Raw genomic sequence first — 23104 nt, forward strand, 5'->3', positions numbered from 1 at the left:
TGCTAGCCCACGAAAATATATTGAAACACCAAATTACAGGGTAGGCCTGCAGGATTTGGTTATTGGAATTAAAAAATAAAAAAACAAATATTTTATAACGGTAACTTTACTCAGGTAACTGTAAGGTATTGAATCAGTCGAAATCAACAATGACCATTTGTACGATAAAATGTCAGTATAGACATTATTAATTTTAAAATAAATCATATAATACAGCATGTATTTTGTATATACAAAAGTGGTAGCTTATTTTAAAAGTATATTATTGTAATACCTAAGCTTTTTTTGGTCCACAATAAGGCCATCTATTATGTAACTTGAATACATTATTGTTCTGCTAATTGCCATACTTAAAAATTATTTAAATAAATTTGCCAATAAGTGTTGCTATCTACGAAGACATGTCGGACTTGATTTCATTTTTTTTCTACGAAAACTCCTGAAAACACGTTTCCTAGAAATGTCGTTAGTTGCACAGAAGTCGTTTAAAATGGGTTTTTCCTACTAAAAACAATTCAAAACAACCCTACTTAAACGAACACGCGAATTCTTTCCAATCACGCACAATATGCTATTGTAGTATGCTTTAAATAGTTTAAAATGTTTTGACACCTTTTTCTATAAGAGCATTGGTGTGAAAAGGACAAAATATTAAATTAATATTTAATTGATGTATGAATACGTGTCATTATTACCATGATCAATTCACCTTTTAAAATATAACTGGAATCATGTCCACATTCTTTGTGGAACTAAATTACCTTTTATCCTTACTATTACAATAAATATCTAAAAGATTAAAGGTTGGTCTACTCAGTTTCCTCACTTAGACTCTCACTAGCTTCTTTGTGCGTTACAATTATTATTTTAACAGAATTGAAAAAAGTAAAGCAATTGTGCAGTTCTAACTATGAAACGTGACCTCCTTATTGAATTTTCAAGAGGTCAAATATGGTTTATTAAATAGGCCCTACTTTAAGACTCGTCTTCGTGGTAGCACTTAGTTATATACTTAATCAATACATAATATTTTAGTCGCAAGAAACTTTTATTATAATAGTTTTATTCGAGATATTTTATTTCAAATACGTGTGCCAATTTGTCTGAAATGGACATTTTTCTTAAGAAATTTATTTAAAAACAAATGTATTTAATGAATCAGAGTATGGCACTAATCTGATATATAATTTTATAATTAATGTAATATGTAAACAATAAATTATTACAATAATGAAACCTTGTTTTGGTTTTGACACTTCGAATATAGTTTATTTCGCATATATGTAATTTAATTCAGCAAATACATACATATAAATTTTACGGTTTAAGAAATCCAAAATAATGAAATCTATTTATATTATGTTGTACTATATTTTTGCTTTCCGTATGGCAGAATTTTATTGAAATAATCATTGATTTGCCGTTTTAAAACATATAGCACAATACAAGTCGTAAAAAGTTAAATTTGTTGAAGTCCTCTTAATAATTAAATATACTACATATCACTCACTAATTCGCACACACAATCTTTGGAATGAGCTTGATCCAAACAGTCACACTTTATACACTTTGGTTCTAAATCTTCATCTATATTAGTTGTATATACCCTGTTGGAATAGGTGCCCTCTGAAGAAGTGATTGAGGACGTCGAGGGACTATGGAGCACGATAATTGGACACTCGTACTTCGCCCCTCGGAACATGTCCTGCTAAATTTGCTCCAGCACCATTTCCTGATTCTTCCACCTGTTATTTCTTCTTTCGAAGACAGGAATGAGAAATAGGATAATACCGCTGAGGGAGATAGTTCCGCCAGCGACGTAGAATCCTGGCGAGTAGGACTGATACGTATCGTATAGCCATCCTGGAATTTATGAATAGTTCATAGTTACAATAGGCACATAGTTCTAAAGGTAACGTGTGAATTATGGAGAGCGTGTTTTACGAGTAAGAAAAATTATTGTAAAAATCGCACTTTTTTCGCTCAACGCTTTTTCTCTTTCCGAGGCCTATTCATCTTTTACCACTTCATTAAAAACAAAATTATCACTAATATTACAAATTCACATTACATACTTTTACTAAAAAACTCAAACAATATCTTGTTAAGCTGTCCTATACTGATACAGAAAACATTCTTATTGTCCAAAAATAGTATAGATATAAATGTGTTATGTAGAATTAATTAATTAAGCAATACTGTTTAGATGTGAAAAGGAAGAGACTGGCTGCCCACAATCCTAGTGTGGGGGCCAGTGCATTCTACTTTATCGAAACATTCCTGTATATTGTGTCTAATAAAGAATAAAGAATTGTAACAAAATAATTACCTGCAAAGGGCGGTCCAATAAGTGAAGCGATTCCTTGAAATAGTAAGAGCAATCCAAAGGCATTGGTCAACTTCTCTAGACCCAGGAGATCGACCAGCACCACTGATGTTAGGCCAACGTAAGCACCAATCGTAAAGCCGAATGCTGTTGCGTACATCGCTAGACCCCAAAATTCCCAACAAAACATTGCTGCTGCAGTACCTGAAATCGCCAATCCGTCGGTAAATTGTCAGAATAATACTAATTGATATTTATAAAGTTCTTTATTGACCTGTCATGATTTTATTTGAAAAAATGTAAATACAGGATTAGCAGAGAAGGAGTGAAAATTGCCGGACGACCATAATAAAAACCAATGGAATGGAGAGCAACTATGTATATGAGTAGTGGGTTCAATAATAATAAAGCTTTTTTTTAATTTGACGAATATTTAAATGATAATAATACATTGTTTGCTCCAGTTAAATAATTTGTATAAACTAAAACGATTAAAATGGGTGGCGGAAGGGTTCTTGCCAGTTCTTCTTGCCTGCTCTACGACCCTTGACTTGCGAACTGGTAGTAAATGCAAATTATTAATTTAACTTTTGATCTGACGTTCATAAGTGTACTGTGACTAACTAACTACTACTGTACTTGTTTACCTAAACTGACTGACTAACTTGTAAACCTAAACTGTATAATAAAATAGAATTGTTTTGACTTAGACGCTACAGATCTAGCTTGTTTATTCCGCATTCTGATAAACTATAAATAGATAGCTATAGATATCCATAGTTGCTGCTCTCACACTTTGAAATCTTTTTCCTTTATTTTATGAATTATTTTTTCCTCTTCGTGAATGATATGTTTTCTCATAAGTGCTTGTCACATTAGATCTTGTTTTTCATTTTTCGTATGTACCAATGTATCAGTGTGCCGAGCGTTGGCTAGCTTTTGTATATAAATAAATAAAATGATTACAAAAATGTTATTTAAGGATTAATTAACTTACTTATTCCAGCAATTGTCAGGCATATGTTGTAAGCCAATAGACGATTCACCCAGGGCTTATCGCTGATGTATCCAAGAATGATCCTACCCACCAAATTAGAGGCACCAATAATGGAGATCAAGTAAGGTGGATTTTCAATGCCAAGTTTCTCACTCATTGGCACAGTATACACATATGGAATATAAAATCCAATACTAGTTAGAAAATTTGATACAGAAAATAAAAGGAAAACAGGATCTACCAGTAGAGAAACATCGAGCATTTCTGATAACGCTACTTTGAATTCTTTTGAGCAGGGCAGCCATCCACACTTTTCTTCTGGTTCCTCCTCTTTTGTCACCTTTCTATCAATAGAAGCGCCTCTATATCTTGATATACTGGTCATGCTACCTTGGTATAAAACGTCAGGCCTTTGCATAATTCCGCTACCCTGACGAGAGCCCATTTTCTGTTCTTGTTGCTTATTTAAAGCGGGTTGAGAAAGAGTTAGTCTCGCTACGTCATCTTTCCCGTTTACTCGTAGAAAATGTTCTATACTTTGAGATCTTTGGAGTTTCTTCTTATTGTTATTGTCTACTTTTGGTAGCATTGGTTCTGTGACAGGTGTCCTCGGTCTTTCAGGAACGGGTCGGAACATAAGTCCCAGCGGGATGCAGTTAAGAATTAATGCTCCAATGATAGCCATTGCACCTCTCCAGCCATAGTTCGATATGAGGGCAGAGGTTATCGGCGCAAATAGGAATGTTCCTAGTCCCGACCCACACACGGCGATTCCTGTAAAAATAAATGTGTTGAAATTGAAAATAACAATTAATTTTTAAACTGGATTTTATGTACTTTAAATACATTTTATTTTAGCATTTGTTCCTGGTTTATGATAATAACTAGTATTCTTTTATTGTTATGCGCAAATAACGATATCTTAGGTCTAAATTTACAATGGACCTTAGGACTTCAATGATGCCCTGATTTAGTAAGTGTTTGTTTTGCAGTAACTTAAGCGAACATACTTACATTTTTTTCTAGGATTTCCTCTTATACTATTATTAGTAGTTTACTATACTCCCAGAATAGACTTATCATAATAAAAAATGGAAATAATTCAATTAAAATAACAACATACCTGTGGCAAGACTTCTGTATCTTTCGAACCATACAGTGACGCTCACAATTGCCGGCAGATAGATGAGACCAAAACCGACACCTGTGCCTACGCCAATTGTGATGATGAGAGTATTTACATTGTTGGCCAATGACGACAGGACCACACACACAGCAGAGAGTAACGCTCCCGCGACGGTGACTGTTCGACATCCCCAACGGTTCACGAAGGAACTTGAAATTGGACCTGTAATTAGTAACAAATATATGTTGTATAGAATGTATATTTGATAACAATATAATGATAGTATTAGTACATATTAAATCAGGTAACCAAAACCATTAGGGCAGCAATGGCCTCGTCGCTGATTGAATTGAAGCGATAAATACCAGACTACCCTTATTTATGTAAGAAAAAAGTAAAGCTTCCTTAAAGAAAAAGGTAAAAGAAAGCTTAAGGAAGAAGTGCACAACTAAATTGGAGAGATTTGTATTTCAAGTAACAAAGTAGAATTATAGAATGTCTAAATTACCTCATACTTAAATTAAAGTTCGTTAATTATAATTATTTCATATTTCTTTAATACAATAATGAGATAACGCCTCAATTTAAATATTTCTTTTATTATTATCTTTCTGATTTTGTTTTGTAATGTATTGTCAATAGGTTGTGCAAGGTATTCTTTTACAAAATGCAATCTGTTTCGCTTTAAGAAAGTAGGTGATCAGACTGTCAATACTGTGTATAGAACTACATCAAAATTGCCTTCAAAAACGAAGGATCGGAATCAATACATAAATATAGAAATAAATATGTTATTACCGACGCTCTCAGAATTTGTTTGGAAATATTCGTTAGTGCTTCGTTAAGTTGATCAATAATGTTTTTCATACGTCTGGAGGTCATAAATTCAACGAAAGCATGTTAAATTTAATGTCATTTTTATCTATCAAAGCAATACTGTAATCTAATTTGAGACACATGAATTATAAGTGCATTCGTTATACCGTATATAATATCGCAACGTCATATATATAAAATTCTCGTGTCGCGGTGTTTGTGGTTAAACTCCTCCGAAAAGGCTTTCCCGATTCTCATGAAATTTTGTGTACATATTGAGTAGATCTGAGAATCGGACAACATCTATTTTTCATCCCCCTAAATGTTAAGGGTAATCCACCCCTTAATTTTTTTTTTCAATTTTAGATTAAAAAAAAATTTTATGATACAGCATTAGTAAATACATATAACCCTGAATTTTCAACCTTTTACAATCAACCCCTATTTTTTATTATAAATTATACGTGGCAAAAGGACGTTTGCCAGGTCAGCTAGTAAAAATATAATAATGCACGGTGGTCTGGCCTGGCATAGCTACGCAAATAAACGAGAAATCAGATACCATAGTTATCATTTGTTGTAGGTTGCAATGTATTTCATACAATAAGTATTCATTTAGTTTCTCTATATCATGTTTACTACTAAAAACTTATCTCAAAAAAGTACAATGGTTAATAAAACCACCTCACATAGTAGCATTGCGTATTACAAAATAAAAGGCCAGCAACGCAACTGCGAGTGCTTTGGCATTGTGAGTCACGATGGGCGGCGCTGTCACTTAACATCAGATGAGCCTTTGCGCCCTGTTCTATATCAAAAAAATCTGAAGGAACTTTGTAGTATAGGTATGTTGAAATGATCGCGTATTCTGAACGCTATAATGATATTGCTATAAAAACATACCTGAGCTAAGGGTGACCCCGACAAGGATAGATACGATCCACGCAGTCTTGCCTTTGCCCTCATTGAAGTAGGTCAGGAATTCTGCATAGAACACGCCAAACGAGTAGGTCATGCCATCGGCTGAAAGGAATATTTATTGGATACTTATTTGCATAATAAAAATGAATACAATCACAAACTTAGTTATCTTTCAATGGGTATTATCGAACCAACCATCCATCTCTCTCTGTCTTTATCAGACGTAGAGAAATTATGTGAATTAAGCATGAGTGTTAATAAAATTACTGTTCTTAATAAATAAACTATAATGTCATAGTAAGTAAATGTGAATCAGTTTGGGATAGAAGACTGAAGAAGAAACTTGAAATATTACTATGGAGTCTTAAAATAAGAGATGAAGGAAGTTTAATAATATAGTTGTTAGCGGAACATTCTAGCTCGTATCTATATATTTTTGTATATTCTTTCTTAATTAAGGGGATTTGATATTATATAAACATAATATCAAATCCCCTTGCAGATATTTTATTGAACTACATCACTTGGCCTGTTACAAATGACCACGTGAAAATTTATCACACGTGTCAATGGATTTATCGGATGCTGTAACAAAACTGGGTTAACATGATGGGCACTTTGTATACAATACCATGACATATTGAACAAAGAAAGTTCCGGTAGAGAAAGCTTCCGGTTTTGAACTTCAAAACTATATGTAGTTGTATAGTTATAGTTAACTATACCGTAATTATAACTTTCTGCCTTACTAATGTAATAATAATAATATTTATTTATTTCTCACAAAACCTTACAAAACTTCATGCATGTTATTTTACAATAATGTATCTAAATAATTGTCATTCTTCTTTGGAGTAATTGTTATTGTTTATGTGAGACTGATGCCTGCTAAAGGTTGTGCACCTGTGTTACAGGTCATTAGGCCTCCACCACTTCGGATCGACAAATGATAATAAGTAATAAAGAATGGACCATTATGGTTACAGTAGGTACGTTAACAAAATAAGAAATTTGTACATTTTTCTACAATAGTATATACATAAGGAATGTATGTATATATATACTAATGTGTTTACTTTGCGTGATTATTTAGTGTAGGCGTGAAATATTTTCTTTAATATTTAGTTATTTATGTTTGAAATATCGTACGTAAACTGACGCATATGTCTCCGCCATACAATGGAGCAACAGTACCTTATATTACCCCGTTTACATTGAAACTTTTTTAAGAAGTGATCAGCCTAATGTGTATGCCAACCCGAAACTACTGTTGTTTTGCTATAAACCATATTCATCGTTGTGCGTTAACTTATTGCTTCAAAAGAAATGTACAAACTTCAATGTAAGTCGGATATTTTAGAATGTTCTTTATTACAAATCTGTTCATTTCAATTGCCCTAAACGATATTATGACGTACAATATGAGTAGGCGGATAAGTACTCTTCAAATTAACTGAACGGATGTTCATAAAATCACGACTATTTATTTGATTTGGTTAAAGGTATGTTGAATGGCCGAAAGATATCAATGAGTACAAAGAAAGTGGAGTGGTTTTCAAATAAAATGTTTCATATTGTACATTATTTTAGTTGTAAATTCCGTAACTCAAGAGCTTGAAAATATCAAGCTTTTGCCTTTAAAACGAAAAATATGAATGCTTTTTGCGTGAAATCCATCTACTTAGGTGCTAGTCACAACAGCGAAATTCCAGTCCAGTCCTTAATAATGATAAAAGTTAGAGAAATCTGATGATCACCTACATTAGAAAAAAGAAAAATGTTCACGAAACAGATACATATATCTGATAAATAAAATCATTAGTACTTATACTAATTAAGGATGTATTTGAAATAGTAAACCTAAGAGCCAAACCTAAACTTACTAAACCTTTGAAAAGGGCACACATTACACAATCAATCAATCAATCAATCAATCAAAAATAATTTATTCATATAGGTAACATAATGTACACTTTTGAACGTCAAAATAAAAGAAATATACATTAAATGATTCTAATTTTACATTTACTGCCAGTTCTCAAATCAAGGGCGTAGAACGGAAAAGAACTGGAAGTAAACTCTCCGCCACTCTTTTTAATCGCCAAGTTTTTTTTACACAATGTTTGTAAGGAGCTGCAACTATTACACCATGTTCCATATGACATCTTGAGTAATAAAGAATAATAAAACAATGGATTAAAATACTTAACTTAATTGTTCGATGAGTGAACAATTAAATTAAGTAAAAAAAGTTTATATTTCAGTTCCTGTAGAGCTATACCTATTGTATTTTGTAAATATTTTAATCATTACCGGTTAAGTTTTTGCTGTTTTTTTTCTGTATTTATTTAATATAAGTATTAATGCTTGCCAGATTGGGGTGTCCCATATTGGTAACTTATTTGGTTAAATTAAAAAAAATCATATCATAACGTGCTTTCAACATATACTCAACAACTCATCCCAATCAAGATTATGTACCGTGTTCAACGGTAGTAAAATTATCCGATTGTCAAAATTATCAACAGTCGATAAGTGCTAGTGATTAATATAATCGCACAAATATATATAGTGATATTGGTTACTAGGTGACTCAATATTCACTGATCTATAACATATTGTTATTCTTCTTTGTTTACGATAACCCATGCTATATTAAAAAAAAAAAATTGCTAAACAATTCGACTTAGGGTCCTTCAAAAAAAATGCGTACATGGCATTAAGAGGGTCCATGGGCGGCGGTATCACTTAACATCAGGTGAGCCTCTTGCCCGTTTGCCTTCTGTTCTAAAAAAAAAAGATGTTCCAAGGCTTAAGAGGCCTTGTTTCTAACATTGAAGGTTTACCTTCATTGTTATAAACAAGGCTAATCCTAAAGGGCATTTAGTCCAAGACTTTCATGATAAACAGGTCACGTTACGACTTACAAAGGACAAGATTAGAATAATATTTATAATATAGCTGTCCCCGAGAACTTCGTTTCGCCTTCATATTATGATTTTTTTACTTACCTACACTTTTAGAGGCTACGTATGGCATATTTTGCTATGCTACCCCATAGAGACTGTACTACACTACAGACTGTACTACATTACTAAAAAGCGATTTTTTTTACCAAACTGCAGTAAAATGGTGTAATGTAATTTTCGTCAATATAAAAGAAAATAAAACATCGTAATTTCGGATGCGTTAAAGTTGTTTATAGAGATTTATAGTTGCGTTTACAATTACAGAAGAACTAGTTTTCTGTACAATTTTTCCAACGCCATAAAAGCCTTCCTCAGAGTTCAAGGATTAAATAAAAATAATTCACTCGAAAAGGTCTAGCCGACTTCAAGTTTTGCGCTTGGGAACATAATAATAACATTTAAAATTAATTATTATTTATATGTATGTAGTGAATTCGTGTAAATTTTATTTTTATTTTTGTAATTGTCATACTCTCGTAAAATAAGAACTATCTGTAATATTAGTGAAATGGGAATAACTACGCTAGTCTAGACATTATTTGGGGGATTCAAACGAAATGGGTGGCGTGTACTAGGAGCATTTACGCATATTACCTACTTACCACTAAATCTCGACTCTGAATCTTACTTTAGGAATCATTGTGGTGCTTATGGCACAATCGGATCCCAATGTAGCCAATATACCTAAGGGATATTCTCAAACTAGTTTTGGTTTATTTTGCATGCAAAATTACTAAGAAACGAGTATATATTATTATAGCGGTTAGTTTTAAAATTATTCCAATTAAGTATCTCATAAGTGTCATCTGCATAGATTTACGAACCAATACTAATAAATTGTATTTTTAAAACAATCAGCATATAGCTTAATTATACTTGCAATATTTTTAAAAATCTTATTGCATAAGCGTTGAAGTGACTAAAGGAAAAATTACCGGTTCTGACATTTTTAAGATAAGATTATTTTAAGTACTGAAAAATAAATTATTTACATAGTAACATCAGTTTTTACTAGGAAATTTAATTTACAGAGATAAATCCAACCAAAAACTCGAACGCTTTACAGAATTTAATACTTTCTTGTTAGTATTTAATGGAGATGGTCCTTTTGAGTGATATATAAAATAAAATTCATATTGTATTTGGAGCTAATAAATTTAAATACATAAAAAAGAGTTTTTATTTATTTCTAAAATATTTAGAATGTAAAACGGCAATTTTACATTCTTTGCTTTATGTTTACATTATTCTATAGAAAATCTTTCGATGTGGGCATAAGAAATCGCTTTAGATTTAAAGAAAAACACTTTTCAACGGATTATAGTTATGTATTATTGTATTTAAACTTATAATTATATTTATTAGTATATAATTATTAGTCACCGTGACCACGCAGGCTGTAAAGCACGCGAAACGTCGGTTTAAATTTAAAATTATGTACAAATAATTATAAGTTTAAATACAATAATACATAACTATAATCCGTTGAAAAGTGTTTTTCTTTAAATGTGTAAAAGTTATGTTAATAAAAGACAATACTAATCGCTTTAGATATTTTCAGATAGTTTTCCTAAAAACCAGAATAAAATTATACGTCTCACTTTTGTTATTTTTATTCGTTTTAAAAATTGCTTGATTTAGCAAGATATATATTATGTAGGATTACCTTCTCCTCACCACATGTTTTAAATACAAAATAATAATGAAATTGTAAATCTAAACCATTCTCGAAACTACTTAAGCACATTTAAGAAAAACATCATCAAAATCGGTCCAGCCGTTTTAAGATAGTCAACACCTGAATGATAGCTTCATTGTTAATTTTACTATAGCTTTAAGAATAATTATATAACATATAATTGTTTATATAATATGGCTATGTGATAATATTAGTATGGTCAGGATGCAATTGATAATACGGTCAAATGCCAATGCAAACAGTGAATCATTATAAACAATTTAATTGTACATACATATATCTTGTATATGCTATTGTACATACAAGATACAGCGCGTTTATCAATAACTCATTGCTGTGTCAACATTAACCTTATTTATATAATTTTAATGCACAATTAATAAGTTAGACATAAATTTTAACTAATGTAGGTGGATTATATCTACTAGAAGTTTTATATTATATTTTTAACTAGGAATCTTTAATAAAACCACGCCACAGAGCACTCGACAAATATTATTTATGAAAATATAATAAATATAGGTATTTTTCCAATATCTATGTAATACTTGCGTTCCTTATACATGTTTATGAATGGTATGGCATACGAAATTATTTTTAAGGGTCGCTTAAAAAATATTTTGTATCTAATAAAGAATTTTCCATTAACATAAGTGATGTTTACAAATACAAAATAAGAACAATAGACACATTTATGTGACGTTTGTGCTAACTGATGATTCAGTGCTAAGTAACCTATTAATTATCTTCATTATTTCTAATAGTAACATTACAAATACTGATTATCAACATGAGAATTCTAGATTATTCCTGAGTAACACAGGGCTTAATGTATTTCTAAAAAATATTCCAGTCAAGCGTAGTCTAGACAGGCCGCTAGAATTTAAATAATTTAATTTCAGTCGTACAGTTGTAACCTACGTTCAAAGCTTGTTCTGAATTTAAATTATATCTCCAAATGACGATTAAATTAGTGCCATGATTTCTGAATCATTATATTGCGTTGTCCGAAACGTTTATTCTACATTGTGCCAATAATATAAATGGTGCTCGTGTTGTGAGATATAATAAGAACTGATGTATATACATAAAGCAATATTAAATTTAGGTTATTTTTAGAAGCTGTCATTTATATTGTTTCAGTCAGATTTCATATATTCTTCTTTACCCCGGCATTCGTAACTTGTATTTAATTTTTCGTAATATGAATAACAAAAACTATGTTGATACGTTTTGCTTGTTTACTAGTTGATGACTCAAAAGAAAATCACCCCATTAGGCTGAAAATTGCCGGATTTGCATTTACTAACAATGGGTCATTCAATTAGCGCCTACCTGGATGAGAAAACTCACCCCTGCCAACCCCGCCATTCCGCGATCCTTTTGACCGCCCCTGGTATGTTGTTGTCAATGTCACAAATGACATATTGCAAACTGTCACAATGGGCGGTGATACGATTTTAGAATCTTTAAATGCATTCCGAGCGTTGGCAAACTTTATCAATAAAAAATAAATAAATAAAAATAAAAAATAAATCTAAGTAATATTATTGAAATAAATCAGTGGCACTATAATATGATTTCTAGATCATGATCTGTTGTCAATCTAATAGGCAAGTAGGAGATCAGCCTTCTAAGCCTGACATTTGCCGTCGACTTTTTGTGTCTAAGCCGGTTTCCTTACGATGTTTGCCTTTATCGTTCGAGCGAATGTTAAATGCCCACATGTAAAGAAAATACAATGTTGCACATTGGGCAGCCGGGGATCGAACCTACGACCGACGATATATTATTAAATATTGTCCTTAAATAAAATATCAATTATAAAGGGCACTTTATCGCTTAAAACAATAAAATATATTTAATATATAAATGTTGTTTATAGCTGTATTTGAATTAGATTACATGCAATGTATGCACATTGCATGTAATCAAATGTATATTGCGCGAGTGATTTTGCTAAGTGTGATTGACTATTGTTTTATTCAGTATAGTGATATTTGTGTACAGTATTTAATTTTAAATTACAAAGCGACGTTAAACGTCTTTTTGGATATTTCACTAATTTGGTCTAATTTTTATGGCGACTTATTAATTAGTTCAAGTTTGTCTTCACTCGAAATAAACGTTTGAACATAACACAGAAAATACTTAATCTGTTTCAAGACATACTAATAAGAATCAAATCACATGTAATCCATATTCACGAAATTCTTTTATGGCTAAATTTAGCGTACAGCTATTATTCATCTTTGGAATAGGCTGACTATAATATTATTAGAAAAGGCCTCTCGAAACTGTTCATAAGCCATCCCATGCGAAATTGAGATATTATTATATTATTAAACAACAAAGGACTTTACTAGAAACATACTACTACAATAACCTCTTAGCATAGTTTCATTATTTGAGTATCTTTATACTCCTAGAGCATTTAAAATTATAGCATTCTAGGTATTTAGAGTTTGATGTGGTAGGGAGAGATTTTATATGCGTGTTTGCGAAAAGCGTCATTAAATACGTCACTATGACGCTGCGAGTTCGCACAAAGCTTTTGTCCTCTGATGAAACTAATCTTTGTTTGATAACCTTTTTACGTAAAATTCTAAATCTTAACCTATTTAGAAATAAACACGGTTTTCTCTGGTGTTGTCTCCTTCCGTCAAGTTTACGCTGTGAAACACTGTTTATGTAAATAAATATAATTTAGTACTTTTACAGTCGTTGCATAACCAAAATTGTCTTTATAAAAAATATATTAAAATACACAAAAATATAGAAGATTTTCTATATTTTTAATAAACAAAGACATTTCTTTAAAAGTTACTTTTACTGTATACGGAACTGTCAAATTTTATGTAACAAACTCTAGAATGCACTGAATTGTAAAAGAAAACAGACGTCAAAACGTTTACCTTCCTCTCGGGGATTTTGAAGTTAGTTAATAATAATTAAAACCTTTAGTTTTGACAAATCTTGGAAAAAGTACAATATTAAAGTGTATAATCAATACCATAGAAAAACAAATAAATGGCAATGGAAAAATTTCGGGAAATTCTAGGATTAATAGATAGTTTAGTTATTGTTTGTTAAGCAGATGCAGATATGTGGGTCTGCTTTATAAGGGCATTACTATCTTAATATATATATTTCTTGTGTGCGTGTGTATGTGACTGAACTCCTCCTAAACGACTGGACCGATTTAGACGAAATTTTTTGTGTGTGTTCAAGGGGATCTGGGAATGGTTTAGATTCACAATTTTGTCCGCTGGACAATGTTTTTTTTAATTAATTTTCAATTTATTAGTTGTTGTTGATTTTGGAATGTTTTACATTGGATCCGACAGACGGCGCTACCATCGCAGTGTCAAATTTTAAATAATATTCGAATTTTAATTTTAGTCTGTCCCGAAATTTAAAAAAAGTTTTGTTACCATTGTGTTATATCGTGTGTGACCATGTGATGGATCGTTAGATATTGTCATAATATTTGAATAATAATTTTCATCAAAATGGCTTATTAAAAATTGAAATTTTGAAATTAAAGACGTGTAGACAGGACAACGTCTGTCGGATCCGCTAGTATCCCTATATATAAGGACATTATGAAATTGGCATTTATTATCGTGGAATCGAGTATCTTCGAAGGCAATGACCTCAAATTATATTGCATATTGTTTATGAGCCGTCAATGCTACTGCAAATATACATATTGCAATCGTGAGGTTGTAATTAGAACGATTAATTTCTCTTTTAGTATAAATTTATATATTAGACATTTTCCGAAATTTATAACATAGTATCAACGAGCAAATTATTATCTAAATTCGATATTTTTTCGTGATCCTTATATTCTATGCATTTTATAATGTATTGCAAGTTTGTAACTTTATTATGGAAGATATTTCTTAATTACGATGAGCCTGACGCAACGCAGTCAGATTGTCATATAACAAGTTAAAAGATAATTACTTGTTATTGCAAATGGAATTAAATAACATTAATGAAAATTAAAAAATTCCAAGTGCCCAGTAAACAAATGAATAATGCAGCAGGTTTGACCTTACATTCGAATAACATTATATTTAATAAGAGGTTTTCATTGAACCAAATCGCTCTTACAACATGAGAAAATTGTGTTTATTGCAATTGCAAGTATTTTTATAGGCAAATTATATTACGGTTTTTTTTTCAGTTACAATTTAGAATGACGCATATTAATTTAGATTTTACTATGTGCTATATACACGCGAAACCAAAATAGTTGGTTTTAGAGAAAAAACCTTCATAAGTAATTTTCTTTACATCTATTTGATAAAACATACAATTCGTCGCAAGAATACTGATCATGACGCCCATGGAGGATTACTCAATAAGATCAACAAGCGTGTAAAATAAATGCGTACTCACTGACAATGTGTATCATAAATGATGCGAAAACAACCATCCATCCCCAGCCTCCATCAGGGGGCGGTGCTAGACTCTCGGAACCATCTCGAGATGACTCCACATTCTCTCCATCCCCGTTTCTCGCCTTCACGCCGCCGTGTGACATCTTTATTCTTTGACAATATCTTACGTTAGAGTTTACAGCTTAAGGACACTACTGTAACTGATTTGTGTTGGGCATCTTAAATTATGGAAGGAAGAAGGAAGCACCGAAGTTACTCATTGTTTTGTATATCTTTTACGTAAGTACTTCATAGTAGATAAATCTGAAACAAAGAAAGGACTGATTATAGTTTTGCAATTAACGAATTGTAATTTACTGTCTATCAAATAGCAGTGTTAGCCTCGTGGCTTCAGCTTGCGACCTTGTTCCCAGAGATCGTGGGTTCGATCCCGGTTGTATACCAATGAACTTTTTTTCTTTGTGCGTAATTAACATTCGCTCCAACGGTGAAGGAAAACATCGTGAGGAATCCTTCTCTCCTTGGCCTAAGAACTCGCTGGCGTGTGTCCGGCACAAGAGGCTGATAACCTACTTGCCTATTTTCACGATTTTGATTGACAAGTGATCATGAAACAGTTACAGAAATCTAAGGCACAGATCTGAAATGGTCGTAGTGCCATTGATGTAATGTAATAAACTCCAAATCAAATAACTCCAAACGTGATAGATCATAAAATAAACTAAATAATTTTACTACATCAGTCTTCCATTGGAATGACGAGGTTATTGTAAAATTATTGTTGTAAATTAAATAAATCTATGAGGCCTATGTCCAATTACAAGCTGTATAAGGAAACCGAGTTGCCTTTATTTTTTATTTTTAGTGTTATTTTTTTAGTATTTAACACTTTTATGTATCAAATATGTTCATACAGCAATAAAGGCTTTAACTATTATTATTATTAAATAAATCTAAGCTAATCAAACGATTTGTATCACACTCTCACGTTATTAAAATACACAAACTTGATAGATCTTCCTCTTCTGACCAAAGAGGCGACACTGTTTTAATGTGTACAATTGTTCAAATCTTATTTACTTTTTGTTCTCGTATATTAAAACAAAACAGAGTGTGGTTAAATGATTTAATTAAAAACGATGTTATCAGTATGTAACGCGACCCTATTTGCGAATAATATCTTATGTAACTTGCCATTAGTGTTATCACAAGTATTCTCATTTTCAGTCGGTTTTATCTTGTTAAGACATGATTGTTTGCTCTAATTTGATTTTCCTTCTTATGGTACTTCCAGGATTTCATGGAATTTGTTATGTTGACATACAGTTATGTCCAGATATAGGCCAGGATGTTATATTTTATACTGCCGTGGCTATAATGGCTTATACTTTGATGTTCCTAAGTTAACGGCTTATGAATAATTGTTCCATATTGTTTGTGAAGTGCTATGACAGTTACAGTAATTATTGAAATGTGCTATGGAAAATACAGGTAAAGCATAGATTGTAATCATATGAAAACCACGTTATTTTAAAATTGTACTAACAAGTAAAAGATATGAACATGGAATTTGTATATGGAATATATATTGGGTTTTTTGAATGTATTTTGACTTCCAAAAATTGTACAATTTTTTTCTAAACAAATCGTCCGTGTGTACATCTTATGATAGCGTGTGACAGCATCATTACTGGATGTCTTTAACTGGCCATTGTTCTTTTAATAGACTCGTAAGGGAATAGCATCCTTGTCCTCCTCTACCCTTGATACAAGATTACTTTAACATTACTTAGAATTTGTAAAGTTTAAAGAAATATTTAAAATAATAATGTGACAACCTTGCTTGACAAACGTAAAAAAATGTATAATGACATTTTAATTATTCCTGCATAAACCGATACGAGCCCACGCGAAATATTTATAACCAATCGGTGACAACGACACAAATGCAAACATGTGCCGTACAAATGATGATTCTGGTTTTCATTGTGTAAATCTTACAAAGGAAACAAAAAAGAAAGACTAAAAAGAAATTTGGTTTAACTCGATTAGGTTATTGTTAGACGATATTAACGTAGACAAAGAAAACTATATTTTTTAGTCTACATATAAATCAAACATACAATATTTAAATTGTATGTTTGATTTATATGTATGATAACATACACGGGTAGTTTTTAGAATCGATTTAAAAATGTACTACTAACTAAGCGAGATTGACTCAAAAATTTGTTGAAAATAAGCGTGATCCGAGCAACGCATCGCGCGATAAAAAAAGATGTCCACGCGGCAAATAAATGCCACGTATTGTCTCAAATAAATAGAGCAATCGGCGTGCTATTACTGATATGTCACAATCGCTGGTATACCTACAACGGTTGCTGTTCAATCCCAAGAACGCGGTATGATTAAAGAAATCCTTACTAAGATAACATTGAATATTGTAGAATAAATAGTAAGCACATTATTGTTTTTTTTTCACCATTCCTTAACAGTACTGAATGTGATTTTATTTGTATAAGTTGATTTATAATAAACTATATCTGACTCGGTGACATGAGCACAATTTGAAGTTCAGTACCCTAAAGAACCTAAAGAACAATTATACATTTTCTATCCTATACTATAATTTAATTGTATAAATATATAACAACTGCCAGCGGTCGCTTACGAATTGTGCGACTACTGTTACTATGCTTCAGAATAAGACAGTAATCGTAAAACGTTTCGGAAGTAAACTTTATAAGCTGGTTGTAAATGGGTCAGATCTATTCAGATTCGGGCCTGCTACGCTTGCTGAGCCAATGAAAAGAACGATTACCCGAAGTAATTACTATAAAAAGAGTATCACAATACATATATAAAAAATATGTCAAGTTTAGTTGTTAAAGAATTCAAAATCGTAACTACAGATAACACTTAATGATAGAGTGTGTACATTAATGTACAATAATAGAATGGATCTTAAGATTACTTAGGTATCCATGGCCGTACATAAAACGATGAGACACTACACATACCAATTAGCATAAGAGTATTATGACGCTATTACAGCACATAGTATGGGCTCCGTGTTGCAAATATTTAACGGCGCTTTTAGACAAAGGGTAAAAATTTAAAACTTCCGAAGGGAACAGGACTGTAAACGTTGGAATATAATATATTATAATCTTCACGGATTCGTATTGGGGTTTCAGATGCACTCTTTACTGTAAAATTACTGAAGTCCCTGTGTTTTCCGAGACAGCTGGTTACATACATTGCCGTATATTTGAAAATTCATGTCGTGACCTGCAGGTTTATGCGGTAACTGTAGAGCGGCTAGTATTAGTTTATATAAACGTAATCCCCGTAGATATAAGAGAGCTGAAACCAAAAACAGTGACATCTTGCTGGATGAAAATTTATTTCTATTTTATATTCTCTTGTAGTCTTATATTTGTATGGCATGGGATAATTATTATTTATATGTATGTATAGATAATTATAACTATGTTAACCCCCCACCTATAGACAAGACGTCTGTTTAACACGTGTTCTATTATTTATGGAATTCATAAAGAATGCACTATGAAACATATGCACGTGTACAATGTACTTTTACAATTCTATGCATAAGAAACACAATTTATTCATGCTTTAAATATAACATTATTATAGCTGAGCCAATCTTTAGGTCTAATCAATCTACTGATCATTGGGTTGTTTTCTCTTCATAGTGAGACAACCAGAGCTGGTATTTTATTACAATCAGTGATGGCTGTGATCCCGACTTCAATGTTAAATTTACCGCGTTAGGTAGGTAATATAGAAAGTATAGTTAAACAATCGTTAATTTATTTTGGAATTAAATGATTAGTTATTAAAGCTTTCGACTATATAAGTGCAGACCTGTGCAAAACCAGGCACAGGATGTAACGTATGCTTATTCGATTTTATGTGGCATTAAAAGGTTCACATTGTATTAAAATTTCATTGTAGGTATATAAGTGACGTTTAAAAATAACTTTCATTACTGAGACGCGATTAAAAAGTAGTCAAGATCAAAGTTATAGCTAACTTTTGTGTTAAAGGGATACATTTATTATAATTCGTTTAGGTTAGGAAACTAAATTAATATTAAAAACTCTTTTTAGAATAAATAATAATAAAATAGAAGCAATCTCTTATAAGGGTATTAAATTAAAAGTGATAATTTCAACTGGAACCCACATACCTGCCCTGGCCTGACCAAGACACATAAGATACACACTTCGCTTCTTTAAGTATATAAAATTCACTAAAATTAGTTTCACCGATTCTGCGTAATGCAACAAACAAACAAAAAATTAGTTGTTCATAAATGAGTTCGTTGACTTAATGTAATACAAACTGAAACAATGCGATTATCACAAACACTCATTGTCATTAATTATTATTTATAACTGATAGACTAGCGTAATTAGGTCGTATTTACATAATTAAATACTACTAAAATATTGAAATATCTTTTAAACAATTTTTCTATAAAGTATTTATTTAATTGTTTGTATACATTTTTCATTGTATTGATGGCGTTTTAAAAAAAAAATTATTCAATAATTCTTTGTACAAACCGGAATATTTACTTTGTAGGTGTATTTATGGACATACGGCGTAAACAGATGCATTTTGATCGGAATTTTTTAATAAATATCCCCGCAGTTCTATGTGCGTTCCTATAGGTACATTGGAAATATAGCCGGTGTATTAACATTTTATATGGGTAACTTTGATATAAACATTGCTGAATTTTCAATTCTCCGATAATGAAAAACGTAAGAAAACAATATAAAACGTGTGTAATAAAAAATATTGCTATGCATTCGTAGAGAAAATAGCGAGATTTATTCAACGTATTTATAACACTTTATTTACATTCTATGTCAAACATTTCGCTCCAAAAATACATTTTGGATACAAACATGCTCGCGTTGATCTTAATATACAAAGTCTAATAATATATTAAATACGTTTACCTTCTAATATTTGAAAATAAATTCACTTATAAACTCAGCAAAACACTTTTAACATAATAAACGTAATCGTATGCAAAACGCTCCGTGGCAAGCGTGCACACTCGACAATGCACAAATTGGAACTGAATGACAAAGATTACAGACAAATACACCGAATACTAATGACACACAAGTGATCTTAAAATCTGAAACTGAATACTGCATGGCTTAATTGTTTTATTGAATGCCTAATTTAAATAGCTTAATGGTTTATTTGTTTTAGTGGGTATATTTAATTACTATTTGTTTAATTCGTCGTCAAGTATATTAAATGTTTTAATCTAATCAACTTGATATGGATAATTATACATACGGATAATTATGGAATGCGTTTGATTTGTTTATTTTTTTTCTTGCGCTTAAAACTACTTTATATAAAAAGGATTAGGTTGGGTATGGCACAGCCAGCATCGGGGTACGGGGTCAACGCCATGTTGGACGGCGCTCAGTTTCTGAAGGAAGAAAAGATAAATTAGTGTCCAAGAAGCCCCACATGAAGTACACTGTTCTCACCTCTGGGCGGGAGATCTTCAATACCGGCTCCTGCGTCGACGACCAGTCAACGTCTTAGCGGCTTGAGCCCTTGGCGTTGTGTAGCTGTATGGGGTTCACTCTGTATCAACGTGTTCAGAGGAGCACTGCACGAACACGCACAACCACTATATGGAACTAGCTCTTGAAGTGAAAAGGACATACATACAGACAGACATGGTAATTCTTAAAAGGCCGCCAACGCATTCGCGAGCTCTTTGGCATTCAATGTCCATGTGTATCACTTAAGATCGGATGAGCCTCCTGCCCGCTTGGCTTCTGTTTTATAAAAATTGTTTTTTCAGTTATGTTCATTTTTACATAATAGAAAGAGTTATCTATGTGATGTGAATTAGGAAAATTGTTTATAAATGTAATACGGCAGCGCAATTTCTGGCGGAGGACAGTTCGTGAGGTCTACTTCGATAATGATTCCGTGACCTAAAGTAAATACCTATTACGTTACATCGATGTCTTTATCTTTTTATATAGATTTTTTTATTACTATAGCTAAGAATTTTAATTAAAAAAATAAATGGCACTACAACATTTTTAGATCTGGGCCTCAGTTTTATTTATCTGTTTCATGATTTTTAGTTAATCTATTAGGTATAGGTGATCAGCCTTCTGTGCCTGACGCCTTCGACTTTTTGGGTCCCAACCCAAGCCGCCTAGCCGGTTTCCTCACGATGTTTTCCTTCACGGTATGACTAAATGTTTTGCACATAGAAAAAAAGGCAATTGGTGCATAGCCTAGAGAAAAGCCAACACTGGTTACATTTTCATAGTAAAGATATATGAAGGATTTTGATTAGCCCCTTTATACTATATTTACATTAGACTAAATTTGCCTTTATGAAGTTAATTTATTATCCTCTAAATAAATATTTAAAATCCAATCTAACTAATTTCGACTCTTTTGGTCAGTGTTTACGCCAAGCGACAAATGAGTACTTGAATAAATAGATTGGCCATTGCAATGCATACAAATTAAATAAACTAAGAAATAGCTAACATGAGTTAGACAAAGGATAAACCCTACCAAGTAAATGGTTATTATTTTTTTAATTATTTTTGTATATAATTTAAACACAATTAGTAAAAATGTAAGAATATTATCTCTATTATATAATAACAAAGTATATAATACAGCGGGGGAAACATAAACTGGTTAGATCTTTTTAACAGGATGTCAAAAAATAATTATATACGAGTATACTACCAATTATATTTAAAATAAAATTATAATTATTATTTTGTGCGTAATAAGACAGTATTCTAACTTAGTCCATCAAACAAAGATTTATGCAAATAGTAGCCGAAGCAAGACACCTGTTTTTGATTCTGTACCAATGAATATAATTTATTTTTATATTTTAAATCTGACTGTTAATCATTACGAAGCGATATTGCTAGCAAGTTTATTAAATTTGGAACAACATATAACAATATCAATCTTGAATTCTTCATAATAATATCATAATTAATGATACTAATAAGCCCTAAATAATGAACTTCATTATTTCGTGCAACTTTGCATATAATTAAACGCGACTCAATTGAAATAATAATCGAAAATTGTGATTCAATTGAATCACAAGGCTTATAATCCGTATTATACGTAAAGTCTTTAAAATGAAATACACGGCAGTATTGCCAAATTTGGTTCTCTTGAGGCCACAATTGTTTTGCAAAAATGACAGATAAAACGTCAAAGGGCGCGACGATACGACATACAAAGTTTTATCATTTTTACGATGTTAATGTTGCGGTCAGGGGCAGAGGGATGTGCCTTGATATTGTATACACGAAAGTACCAGAATTATGTCAACCAAAACACCTTTCGGCAGGGTGTAGTTTCCTCTCGAAATTTATAGTCATAATTTCAATATTCCGATTGTTGGAAGTAACAGTTATTATTAATATGTATTAAAGGTGTTTTTTAGCCAACATTTCAGATAGATGTAATATTATGAGTATAGTATAAAACGTTTCTTTCTCTATTTCTATGCTTTCTGCACCCTGTTCAGTTTATTATTATATTAAGCAGTCATATAAAGAAAACATGTCAGCAGTAGGTAAATTATGTGTGATTTAAATCGTCGCGCATTTGAATCACAGCTATACGCACGTTTCAGTAATGGACGAAAACTAATATAACAAAATATAATTTTATATTAATCTCTTCATTTTGATGTAAAATGGAGCAATACGACTCTTTCTGTCGTGTGAGACTGGCATGAGATAACGCCCGTTTATTAAAAAAGAATT

At 31.6% G+C, this 23104-nt stretch overlaps 1 protein-coding gene across 1 annotated transcript; it reads right to left on the reverse strand.

Annotated features, from left to right (window-relative positions):
- Positions 1-88: 88 nt before the first annotated feature.
- On the reverse strand, positions 89-20399 carry LOC111001620 (monocarboxylate transporter 12). Its single transcript, XM_022271562.2, has 7 exons — positions 20264-20399; positions 15265-15569; positions 6169-6288; positions 4447-4671; positions 3324-4097; positions 2330-2530; positions 89-1863 (listed from the first exon to the last, which is right to left on the reverse strand). Exons 2-7 carry the CDS (start codon positions 15407-15409, stop codon positions 1709-1711), a joined length of 1620 nt encoding a protein of 539 aa, XP_022127254.2. The 5' UTR covers positions 15410-15569; positions 20264-20399; the 3' UTR covers positions 89-1708.
- Positions 20400-23104: the final 2705 nt, after the last annotated feature.

Source organism: Pieris rapae, chromosome 12, assembly GCF_905147795.1.
Source record: "Pieris rapae chromosome 12, ilPieRapa1.1, whole genome shotgun sequence".
NCBI lineage: Eukaryota > Metazoa > Arthropoda > Insecta > Lepidoptera > Pieridae > Pieris > Pieris rapae.